The 12,403-nt window shown below is 54.2% G+C and overlaps 1 protein-coding gene across 1 annotated transcript; it reads left to right on the top strand.

The window, feature by feature from the left end:
- Positions 1 to 5,536: 5,536 nt before the first annotated feature.
- Positions 5,537 to 11,421, top strand: CDSN (corneodesmosin). The gene is made up of 2 exons (XM_003807332.7): positions 5,537 to 6,171; positions 8,982 to 11,421. Exons 1-2 carry the CDS (start codon positions 5,811 to 5,813, stop codon positions 10,484 to 10,486), a joined length of 1,866 nt encoding a protein of 621 aa, XP_003807380.3. The 5' UTR covers positions 5,537 to 5,810; the 3' UTR covers positions 10,487 to 11,421.
- The last annotated feature ends 982 nt before the right edge of the window (positions 11,422 to 12,403 follow it).

Below are 12,403 nucleotides of genomic sequence, written 5' to 3'. Positions count from 1 at the left end.
AGAGCCGAGCACCGCCCACACCAGGAATAATCTCAGGAAGAGGATGGTGTGGACAGGCCCCAGGACAGGGCTTCTCAGCTAGGGGCAACTCGTTATGCTGCAGTGGGGGCACCTAACAGAACCCCCTAGGGTTTTTTTAAAGTATACAGCACGGTCCTGCCCACCCCTGGCATCAGATGAATGCTATGTCCAGGGGAAACCCCAGTACGTCCTCATCACAGCCATGTGAACACTACTGTTTGTTCATAAAAATGTGTTGCATCCCTAGGGGGAAATAAAAGGAGCTAATCCAATAGAAAGAAGAGTGGCTCAGGGGAGACAGTCACCCGTGAGGAATGAGGGCAGGACAAACAGGCCCAGGCCGAGATTGCACAGGGTGTTGCATGAGTGGCTGTGTCAGAGCCAAGTGCACGTGCCCACTGCCACCTCCGCCAAGGCCATCAGTGAATCCCTCCAGCACCTACAGGGGCTTTGCACATAAGAGCTGTGCTTGCAGGGGGCGGGGGGGGGGCACAGGGCAGGAAACCAGAGAGGAGGGCACCATGTCCCTGAGTAAGGTAGAAAGGGGAAGCACAGCCTGGACACATTCTTCCATTCTTTTATTTCAAAATATCACCAAGTGCCTGCCACAGCTATGTGCTGGGAACTCAGTGAACGCACCTGTGCTTTGCCCACTGGCATGGAGCCCATGGTCCAGGGGTGATGGTTTCTGTTGCATTTCAAAGCCACTGGGGCGCTGCATAGATGGCTGGCTGCAGAGTCTATTTGAGAGGAAGGCAAGAAGTCAGGGCCCATGGACTGTAGATTCCACTCTTGATCGTCTACTACAGGAAAGAAGCCGCAGAAGTGAGGGGGCATTCCCAACAGGAAGGCAGAGAAGGAGAGATTAAAACTCAGTCAAGAAGTGTAGCCAGTCCCATGGGAGCACCTGGGCTGAGGAGGGTCAGTCCCGGCAGAGATGTTCGGAAAGCCTGATTGGGGATGTGCCCTCTCCTTCTATGTTCTTGGTCACCAGAGGAACCAGGTGAAGAGTGTGGATGACTCAGTCCACCCCTCCCCGCACAGGAAAAACAACTCAGAGGACATCCCCTACTGGGAGTGGGCCAGGAGCGCTGGCTTCCACGCCAAGGAGAGGAGGGTGTTGTTGTGGCTGCAGAGGTGAGTCCACAGGGAAGCGTGGGTGTCATGGAGAAAGAGAGAGGAGGAGAGGAAACAGCCTCTCGCTGGAGCCAAGCAGAGAAGAACAAAGGAGGGGAGGAGCCCACAGGCCCTGGAGCCCCAGAGCAGCTCTGGGTGGCCCCTTTCCTTCTCTCCCCAGCACAAAATAAGCTGCTTTTCCAGGCTTTTTCTCTTCCTCGTGCTCACTCCATTTTCCTTCTTCCAAGCCTAAGCCCTGGTCTACCAAGGACCCTTATGTGAATCACTTGTTCTAGAACTTCTGTCCTGACTCTCAGGCCCCCAGAGGAGGAAAGCTGTGGAGGAGGGACCTCATGAGCCAGTAACCTTCACTTAGGAATTCTTCACTTTTTTTTTTTTGAGACGGAGTCTCACTCTGTCACCCAGGCTGGAGTGCAGTGGCACGAAATCGGCTCACTGCAGCCTCCGCCTCGCTGGTTCAAATGATTCTCCTGCCTCAGCCTCCTGAGTAGCTGGGATTATAGGTGCCTGCCCCCGCACCCGGCTAATTTTTGTATTTTTAGTAAAGATGGTTTTGCCATGTTGGCCAGGCTGGTCTCAAACTCCTGAGCTCAAGTGATCCACCTGCCTTGGCCTCCCAGAGTGCTGGGATTACAGGCATGAGCCACCATACCTGGCCAGCTTTGACAGCAGAAATCTTCTCTCTAGAAATATTCATATACATAAGGAATTTTGCACACATCCTTAGAGGGTTTAGGGAGCCTCTTAAGCCTGTCCATGAACCTCTGCCATTCATTTATAGCATGGTGTCAGCTGCAGAGTAATAGGATCTATGTGGGCCTGGAAGTCCAACAGGCCTGGGTTTGAATCTTTTTCAAACATTTTTGCTTGTTAGCAGCTGGTTTGGACAAATAATTTCAACTTAGTTTTCTCATCTGTGAAACGGGGGAAAAGCACTTACCCTGTAGGGCTGTTGTGAAGATTGAACAAGACAACTCATGTTAAATACCCAGGCACCGTGTCCGCCTGCAGCAGGCAGTCAGTACATGGTGGATCTCGTGCCCCAAGCCTCCTCTTTATGGAGTCCCTCAAGTTGCCCCAGCTGGCCTCGGATTCCTCCCACCTCCACCTCCTGGGTAGCTGGGACTACAGCACGCCATGCTTCAGCCCCCTTTGTGATCATTCAAAGCCGTTTGGTTCCCTGCCCCCTCTCACATTTACTGCAATTCCTATAGAATCCAAATTCTTTTAACCTGGTGTTGTAGGTCATCTACAATCCTGATCCAAGCAGCCTGTCCCTTCTCCCACACCACTGTCCTCCACATGCATGTCCCACACCAACCCATGCCATCTGCTGGTTCTAAATACACCTGAAGTACCACAAGGCCCCACGTCTGGCTGCCTGCTCTGTGCTTCTCTCATCATTCCTCAAGGCCCGGGGAAAGTCCTGCCACCTCCCTGAAGCCAAGTGCCTACCCGCTTCTCCACTCTAGGCTGCTCTCTTACGCTGTGTGTCCCCAGCTGGATGGCAGCTCCTCAGGGCAAGGAACAATTTCTCTTCTTTCTCAGTGCAACTTCCAAAACACAGCAGAGGAGCGTGCACTGGGGGCCAAGGCTGGCACAGAAAACACAGCAGCACAGGGCTGCTGGAGGGGTGGAGGGGACTGGAGGGGACAGTGACCTGCCTGCTTCATAATACATGGCTGGGAGCCCCACCTTTTGCCTATGGAAGGCATGTGCTTTGAGCTTGATTTTCTCGGGTGTAGAGTGTCTACGCCACCCACACTTTCTCACCCGGTCCAATGCACGGGCACTGGCAGGGGCAGGGGCAGAATCTGTTGCTGTAGAACACAGCAGAGCTGCCTGCACTACTGTGGACGTCACCAAACTGGCAGCTTCACTGAAGGTGACCCTGGCCTGTGTGGGCACTCAGCTGATGCCCTTTTCTTCCCTCCTAAGCCCCATTAGCTTTAGGTCTTCACCACCTGCACTGAGAGAAAGATTAATGGTGAGCACCAGAGTAAAATCTAGCACAGAAGGCAGGGTTTCAGTAAAAAACCAAAAGCACGGCGGATTAGAGCTCAAGGGCCCACAGGTGGGCAGGACAGTAGAGGAACTGGGCAGCCCAGGGTGGCAGGATGGGGTGGACAGGAGTGGACAGGAGAGAGTAGCCAGGAGGAGGGACGTGGCTGCAACACCAGTCCACGTGGGCGACTGGAGACCTGGCAGGAGGCCAGGAGAGACTGTGCCTCCTCCAGCCTGCCTGTCTTGGCCAAGTTCTGACAGCAGCCAGGAGGAATGTGAGAAAGAAAACAAGACAAACTTTGCTACCTCTGGCTGGTCAGGGGAAGTTTGTGTTGGAAAATAAGAAGCCACAGACTCCGCTGTTCCGCTGCCTTCTCCCCTCACACCCTGGGGGACTGCCCAGCACCTTCTAGTCTACTCCTCCCTGCCCTCTGCCACTCCCCTCGCTACCCCAGTGCCCCCTCCCTCCTTGCGCAGGTCCTCCAGGGAGCCAAGCCTGAGAGTCTAGGGAGGCCCGCAGGAGGAAATGATGTTCGGAAAGAGCAGCATCACTTTATTTTTTGAGATGGAGTTTCCCTTTTGTCACCCAGGCTGGAGTGCAATGGTGCAATCTTGGCTCACTGCAACCTCTGCCTCCAGGATTCAAGTGATTCTCCTGCCTCAGCCTCCCGAGTAGCAGGGATTACAGGCGCCCACCACCACGCCTGGCTAATTTTTTTTGTATTTTTGGTAGAGATGGGGTTTCGCCATGTTGGCCAGGCTGATCTCGAACTCCTGGCCTCAAGTGATCCGCCCGCATCGGCCTCCCATAGTGCTGGGATTACAAGCATGAGCCACCGTGCCCAGCGGAGCAGCATCACTTTAAATGGTATCTCTGTCTCACATTTGTGCCTGCACCTCTATACAAGGCAGGAAGGGAGCAGAAGACACTCTGCTAGCATTGGCTGGGCTGGAGACTCAGGAAAGGGAGCCTGGGGCTGTGGGGGTGAAGCTGGCCTATTTGTCTCCCCCAGTGGAAGGATGAAGACAGGAGCACCTGCAGGGCTCCATTTGCTGGGCTTCCTACTGGGGGACTGCACCCCTTGTCCCATTTAACCTTTTTGATAATTTCCCATTTGATGTTCACAAAAACCTTGCAAAATAAGTGTTATTTAAAATACCCCCATTTCACAGATGAGGAGATGGAAGTTCAGAAAGGTTTGAAGAGCCGCCCAAAGCCAAGAGGTTAGCTGGGACTTGAACCCACGTCATCTTCATTCTGAAGCCAGTGTTTTTTGTTTGTTTGTTTTTCCCAAGGCATTAGCCCCCTTCAGGGGACCCTGTCCTATCCCTTCCTCTCTCCACAGCTCCCTCAGCCCCTCTTTCCTCCCACTCCCATTCTGAGTGTCACCAGCCAGTCAAGAGCAAGACTAGATGGTAGCCACTAGCTGCACGTGGCCAACCACATCATTACAATTAATTAAAATTAAAGCTCCAAATCTTTGGTGGTTATACTTGCCCCATGTGGCCAGTGGCTACCGTATCGGACAGCACAGACAGGAAACATTTCCATCCTCTTGCTGGTCTGAACTTAAAGGGCGGTCAGGAGGTAGAGGGAATGGGAGAGACCAGCCCAAGGGGCCCAGGGACAGAGCTGCCTTTGTGAGGAGACGAGGTTTTGGAAGTGAGTTTGGGTGAGGGGAGTAGGGGTGTCTGAGGCCTGGGGGAGGAGAGAGCAGCTTGCTGGACTCCCAGGCACCTCCCTCCGATACTGATACTCCCGCAATACTAGTGAGCAATTAATTGGCTGGGGTGGGGCAGGGGCCAGAGCAGGAGGGAGGCGAACGCAATGGAGGAGAAGCCACCACCCTCTCAGCAGATGGCAGGGCTCCGGTTCTCCTGGCCTCCTTTCATCCTTTGAGGACCTGGGAGCCTGCCTGGCCCTCCTTGACCTGCCCAGAGCTGGCTGCTGCTTCCTGCTCGCTCATCCAGCCCAGGGCCAGCAGATGGGCTACGGGGCCACCACCTTCCCAATTAGCCTTCTTAGCCTCTTGCTCACCCTTGAGGTCTGGGTTACCAGCCATGGGGAGGGGCTGTGAGTGGCCTGTGAGTAACCAAGGCCCAGCTTTGACAGAGGTCATCAGCCCAGGCCCCTCCCCTGGCTGAGCCCTGGCTCCCAGCACCCCCCCCAACCCCCGCCACCATGCCGTCCCCAGAGGCCCCCAGAAGCGACAGGTCAGGGAGTTGGTTTTGGGAATGTGGTGCCCCATTTCTGAGAAGGAGAAGGTTCCCCAGGTGATGGAACACGTAATAGGTATGTGGCTGGCCTGGTACTTGGGGAGTGGTGGGAGGGGGAGCCTGGGGGATGGGGGCAGAACTCATATTTGAAGGAGGAAAGTGGAGGTGGAGTGATGGGGTCCTAAGGAAGGAGCAGATCAGGGGCTGTGAATGGGACCTCATTGGGGTTCGGCGGGTGGGGCTGGAGCAGGCACCCAAGTGTGGAAGAAAAAGCTGAAACACCCACGACTGCGAGTGGAGGGCAGATGGAGAGACAGGCCAAGCCACGGTAGGCAGGAGAGTTAAGGAGCCAGGCAGCTGGGTCCCGTGGCAAGAGTGGCCGCCCCAGAGTGGGTGGCCGTGGGGCAGAGCGCCTGGTTCCGGGTTAGGCAATGAGGAGCCGGGGCCAGGCCTGTCAGGTGGCAGGATCGTTAGAGCCCCGTGGCCATGGGTACCCCACACTGCAGCCACTGCTACTGCTGAGTAGGCAGATGCACCGGGCTGATTACCACGCTCCTCCCGGCCACACCAACTTCCCCCGGGGCACCCACCCCCTCCACCTCTCCTCCTCTCCCCACAGTGACTCCTGCCCAGGGAATGTCCAGCTCTGGCATAAAGGACCCGGGTGTCCTCGAGCTGCCATCAGTCAGGAGGCCGTGCAGTCCGAGATGGGCTCATCTCGGGCACCCTGGATGGGGCGTGTGGGCGGGCACGGGATGATGGCACTGCTGCTGGCTGGTCTCCTCCTGCCAGGTAGGAGGCTGGGGGCCCTGGGAACAGGAGGGAGGCGTGAGGGAGAGTCCGGGAGAGGACCCAGCGAAGGGGACGGGCAGGGGCTCTGGAATCTGCCTTTTGAGTCTGGGGGTTGCTCCTCACTGTATGGTCGCCTCAGGTAAGTTTCTTAAACTTCCTGAGCCCCAGTTTCTGAAACTCTGAAGTGGGGTTAATGACACCTACCTTAGTCTGTGTGTCTCAAATTAAATAATGTATGTGATATGTACTTTGGAAATTCTAGAGGTTTATATAAATGGTGGTGGTGATTTTTATTATGGGAGCACTACAAGATAATGATTGGACATTTAATAGTAATAATATCATTTTTAGAGCCTTTTTATATGCTAGACTCTGTTTTAAGCACATTTGGATTATATATTAGAACTTTTATTTTTTTTTTTTTTGTGAGATGGAGTCCCACTCTGTCTCCAAGGCTGGAGTGCAGTGGCGTAATCTCGGCTCACTGCAACTTCCACCTCTCAGGTTCAAGCGACTCTCATGCCTCAGCCTCTAGAGTAGCTGGGACTACAGGTGCCCATCACCACACCTGGCTAATTTTCTTTTTTTTTTTGTATTTTTAGTAGAAATAGGGTTTCACCATGTTGGTCAAGCTGGTCTTGAACTCCTGACTCAAGTGATCCGCTCGCCTCGGCCTCCCAAGGTGCTGGGATTACAGGCATGAGCCACTACACCCGGCCTATATTAGCACTTTTGATCATTACAAGAACGGTATGAAAGGAGATTTGCTATTTCCACTCTACAGATGAGGACACTGAGGCTTGGAGAGGTTAGGAAACTAGCTCAAGATCATGCATTAGAAGGCAGCAAAGCCAAGATTTCAACCCCAGGCCAGGCAACTGCTGGACCTGTGTTGTTGACCACTGGGTACTTATAGCCCTTGAGGAATTTCTGCGACCTTCCCATGGTCTAGTGGGTGGTTGGTGTCTGAGGGAATAGTGAAAGAGAGAGGCAATGCATGGTGGATTCGTGCAGAGGACTGAAGGGAATTGGCACAGCTGGGGTTTGGCGTGGAGGTGCATGCAGAGAATTTCTTTCTGAGGAGAGAACAGGGACATCACAGAGGAAGGCAGTCTGGTTGTTGGTGGAGGGATCAGGATGAGTGACAGTAATAATTCATAATATATAATGCTTTACACTTTCTAAAACATCCGGCCGCACATGATAGCTTGCGCCTGTAATCCCAACACTTCAGGAGGCCAAGGCAGGTGAATCACCTGAGGTCAGGAGTTCAAGACCAGCCTGGCCAAGATGGTGAAACCCCCTCTCTACTAAAAATACAAAAAATTAGCTGGGTGTGGTGGCGGGCACCTGTGGTCCCAGCTACTTGGGAGGCTGAGGCAGGAGAATCGCTTGCACCAAGGAGGCAGAGGTTACAGTGAGCTGAGACCGTGTTATTGCACTTTAGCCTGGGCAACAAGAAACTCCATCTCACAAAAAAAAAAAAAAAAAAAAAAAAAAGAATAAGAAAAAACTTCCAGGTGGATGATCTCATTTAGTTTTCTTCATAGTAATGCTGTGGGAAGGCAGGGAAAATTTGGCCCCTCTGAATGTATAAACTAAAGCTCAGAGAGGTTCAGTAACTTGCTAGTATGTGGCTCTGTTTGTGACACGTGGGACCTGGAGGGGCTAGGGGAGGCAGAAGGAACACAGGTGAAAGAGTCATGGAGGAACCATGGGGTAAGTTGGGCCTGGGGTTTTGAGCAAAGGAAAGGAAAGATAAGGAAAGATGTGGCTCCACATCCCTGAGGGAAGTCAAGGCAGCAGAAGTCAGATGAGGGGCTGGACGGAGGCAGGTGTGCTCAGAGAGGGAAGCTGACTGTGGCCAGGAGCCTCGGAGGTTCGTGGGGTTTCGTCCTGGTTCCCTGGGCTGGGCCAGCGAGAGCAGGGCTGGCTCAGGGTGCGGCGTCCTGACACACTGGTACCAGCAGGTTCTGAAGCAACAGGTAGTGACCCCACATCCTGGCCCCCACCCAGCTTTACTGGCATGGCCAGTGCTGAGATAGGAAATAGGGTTTCCATTCCTGACCCCAGCCTGGGCTCTCACGAAGAAGCTGGTGACCAAATCTTAGTCCTCGAGTGCACTTTCCTTTATTTCAGCCCCTCTGCCCCCAGCTTTGTCTTTTTCCAGTGTCTCCTTCTATATGTGTCTCCACTTCTCAGCCCTCCATTGTTTTGCCTTTTGTCTTCTTCCCTTTGGTCCCACTGTCTGGCCCAGGATTTTTCCCCTAAGAATTTACGCCTGGACTCTCAGAGCCTCAGTTTCCCCAATTCTCTGTCTCTTCAGGGTCCTTTCTTTTAGACCTACTTGTTCCTGCCCCTTCTCCATTCCCTCTTCTTTTTAAAAAAATTTTTAATTAAAAAACAAAATACAGACGGGGTCTATGTTGCCCAGGCTGGTCTTGAACTCTGGGGCGCATGCAATCCTCCCACCTCGGCCTCCCAAAGTGCTGGGATTACCGGTGTGAGCCACTGTGCCCAGCCCCCTCTTATATTCAATGTATTCCTTTGAGGCCACTCACTTTGGCACCTAATTTTCTGTTTTTCTGGTTGGTGTTTGCCCACCCTTCCCAAACAAAGAAATGCCTTTATTCGGCCACCTCAATATCCTTTAGAGACAATAGCCAGTTCTTCCTCCTTTCTCCATCCCTAAACTCTCCCTGCGCTCTGCTTGGGAGAAACCTGAGAGGCCGATGACTGAGATAAGGCAGAAAGGTGAGGGAGGAAGCCAAGCCTCCTTGGCCCTTACTAACCACTGCTTTCCTCCACAGGGACCTTGGCTAAGAGCATTGGCACCTTCTCAGACCCCTGTAAGGACCCCACGCGTATCACCTCCCCTAACGACCCCTGCCTCACTGGGAAGGGTGACTCCAGCGGCTTCAGTAGCTACAGTGGCTCCAGCAGTTCTGGCAGCTCCATTTCCAGTGCCAGAAGCTCTGGTGGTGGCTCCAGTGGTAGCTCCAGCGGATCCAGCATTGCCCAGGGTGGTTCTGCAGGATCTTTTAAGCCAGGAACGGGGTATTCCCAGGTCAGCTACTCCTCCGGATCTGGCTCTAGTCTACAAGGTGCATCCGGTTCCTCCCAGCTGGGGAGCAGCAGCTCTCACTCAGGAAGCAGCGGCTCTCACTCGGGAAGCAGCAGCTCTCATTCGAGCAGCAGCAGCAGCTTTCAGTTCAGCAGCAGCAGCTTCCAAGTAGGGAATGGCTCTGCTCTGCCAACCAATGACAACTCTTACCGCGGAATACTAAACCCTTCCCAGCCTGGACAAAGCTCTTCCTCTTCCCAGACCTTTGGGGTATCCAGCAGTGGCCAAAGCGTCAGCTCCAACCAGCGTCCCTGTAGTTCGGACATCCCCGACTCTCCCTGCAGTGGAGGGCCCATCGTCTCGCACTCCGGCCCCTACATCCCCAGCTCCCACTCTGTGTCAGGGGGTCAGAGGCCTGTGGTGGTGGTGGTGGACCAGCATGGTTCTGGTGCCCCTGGAGTGGTTCAAGGTCCCCCCTGTAGCAATGGTGGCCTTCCAGGCAAGCCCTGTCCCCCAATCACCTCTGTAGACAAATCCTATGGTGGCTACGAGGTGGTGGGTGGCTCCTCTGACAGTTATCTGGTTCCAGGCATGACCTACAGTAAGGGTAAAATCTACCCTGTGGGCTACTTCACCAAAGAGAACCCTGTGAAAGGCTCTCCAGGGGTCCCTTCCTTTGCAGCTGGGCCCCCCATCTCTGAGGGCAAATACTTCTCCAGCAACCCCATCATCCCCAGCCAGTCGGCAGCTTCCTCGGCCATTGCGTTCCAGCCAGTGGGGACTGGTGGGGTCCAGCTCTGTGGAGGCGGCTCCACGGGCTCCAAGGGACCCTGCTCTCCCTCCAGTTCTCGAGTCCCCAGCAGTTCTAGCATTTCCAGCAGCTCCGGTTTACCCTACCATCCCTGCGGCAGTGCTTCCCAGAGCCCCTGCTCCCCACCAGGCACCGGCTCCTTCAGCAGCAGCTCCAGTTCCCAATCCAGTGGCAAAATCATCCTTCAGCCTTGTGGCAGCAAGTCCAGCTCTTCTGGTCACCCTTGCATGTCTGTCTCCTCCTTGACACTGACTGGGGGCCCCGATGGCTCTCCCCATCCTGATCCCTCCGCTGGTGCCAAGCCCTGTGGCTCCAGCAGTGCTGGAAAGATCCCCTGCCGCTCCATCCGGGATATCCTAGCCCAAGTGAAGCCTCTGGGGCCCCAGCTAGCTGACCCTGAAGTTTTCCTACCCCAAGGAGAGTTACTCGACAGTCCATAAGTCAACTGTTGTGTGTGTGCATGCCTTGGGCACAAACAAGCACATACACTATATCCCATATGGGAGAAGTCCAGTGCCCAGGCATAGGGTTAGCTCAGTTTCCCTCCTTCCCAAAAGAGTGGTTCTGCTTTCTCCACTACTCCAAGGTTGCAGACTCTCTCTTATCACCCCTTCCTCCTTCCTCTTCTCAAAATGGTAGATTCAAAGCTCCTCTCTTGATTCTCTCCTACTGTTTAAATTCCCATTCCACCACAGTGCCCCTCAGCCAGATCACCACCCCTTACAATTCCCTATACTGTGTTGAAATGGTCCATTGAGTAACACCCCCATCAGCTTCTCAACTGGGAAACCCCTGAAATGCTCTCAGAGCACCTCTGACGCCTGAAGAAGTTATACCTTCCTCTTCCCCTTTACCAAATAAAGCAAAGTCAAACCATCATCTGGAAACAGTGGCCACTTTTCACTGACCTCTCTTCGACATCTAGTCAACCCACCCAATATGCCACTGGGCTCTCGCTCCCAATTCCACCCCACCCTCCATTACAGAGCTCACCACGCCCTCCTAGATCACCATCCCCAACACACCCATTGCCTCTCAAGGCCCTTATCTCAGCCCCTTCCTGTGGCCACTTCCCTCAGTGCTCAGATGATTCCCTGGGTGAGGGAGACACTGGGGCACCCTCAGAGGTTGGAGCAGGCTCCCTGCTGTCCCTGGATCCTGGACAGATGGCTCAGTAAACTGTGGGGACTAGGTGCAGACTTTTTGCCTTCTTGGAGTCCTGGGTCTCCTCTGAGAGTCTGGGTGGTGCTCCTCCTACGCCTCTAGAGGTCTCTGTGTCCCTCATTTTCCTTCAAAAGCGGGCTGTATTTCTCTTCTACCTTCCAGCTCCTCCCACAGAGGAGGAAGACAATAAATATTTGTTGAACTGAAAGCAGAGATTGCCTGGCCTCCCAGATCCTTCCGCCATTTCCCTCCTCTCTCATTGCTCCAGGAAATCCACTCTCTTCCCATTCCTCATTCACCGTGGGGTCCCCCTTCCCCTTATTTAGGGCCCTCAGTGTTTCCTCTCCCTCCCCTCCCCACCCAAACTCCTCTTCTTCCACCATTAGCATTCCTCACCTTCTAGATGCCATCCTCTCTGGGAGTCATGAGTCTCGATTTCCTGGGTTTCTGGGACACCTGGAAGCTTGGGAAGGCTGGGACACAACAACTCCAACCAGATTCCTGTCAGCTGAGTAGGAGGCCAGCTGAGCGTTGTTCCTGGAGCTGGGGGTGGAGAGAGTAAAGGACTGAGAGGATGGGAGCGGGGCAGGGAGTGCAGCCAAGCAGGGTGACTCACTGGCCTAGATCAAGAGGCCCAGCCTGTGGCAGGACAGAGCTGCCGGTGGTCTCTCCATCTTCACACTCCCTGCTCTGCTGGGGTCCAGAGTGAGAGTGTGAGCAACATGGCTCTCAGGTGAGGGCTGAGAAGGCAGAGTGCCCCAGTGGGAAAGAGGAGTCGCCTCCACTGGAGAAGAGAGAGAAAGTGGAGTGTGTGGTGGGGTCCATGCGACTTAAGTCCTGAGACAGGCAGGGAGAGGCTGAGGCAGACGAAGTTCCCGCATCCCAAGGAGGGCAGAGTGGATTGTGCTTGTCCCTGTAGGAGCCCCACCCCCCACCCCAGGCCACCTCTCAGAGCCTCTGCTTGGCTGCAAAGGAATTCACCCCTACTGTAGCACTTAACCCATTCCCTCCTATCAGGGTGGTGCTGTCTGGTCCTGAATTTAGAACTGTTGAAACTCCAAGTCTGGAATCAGCAGAAATGTATTACATTGACCAGAAAGGGATTGAATCACCCTTGGTCCAGCATCTGGCCCCTGATCTGCAGCCAATGGCAGGAATCGAGGTCCTCAGATGCTTCATGAATGGGAATTGCA

The sequence above is a fragment of the Pan paniscus genome, chromosome 5, assembly GCF_029289425.2.
Source record: "Pan paniscus chromosome 5, NHGRI_mPanPan1-v2.0_pri, whole genome shotgun sequence".
In the NCBI taxonomy this organism is placed as follows: Eukaryota; Metazoa; Chordata; class Mammalia; order Primates; family Hominidae; genus Pan; species Pan paniscus.
The sequence above is the reverse complement of the archived record's forward strand: the minus strand, read 5'-3'. Positions and strand labels throughout refer to the sequence as shown.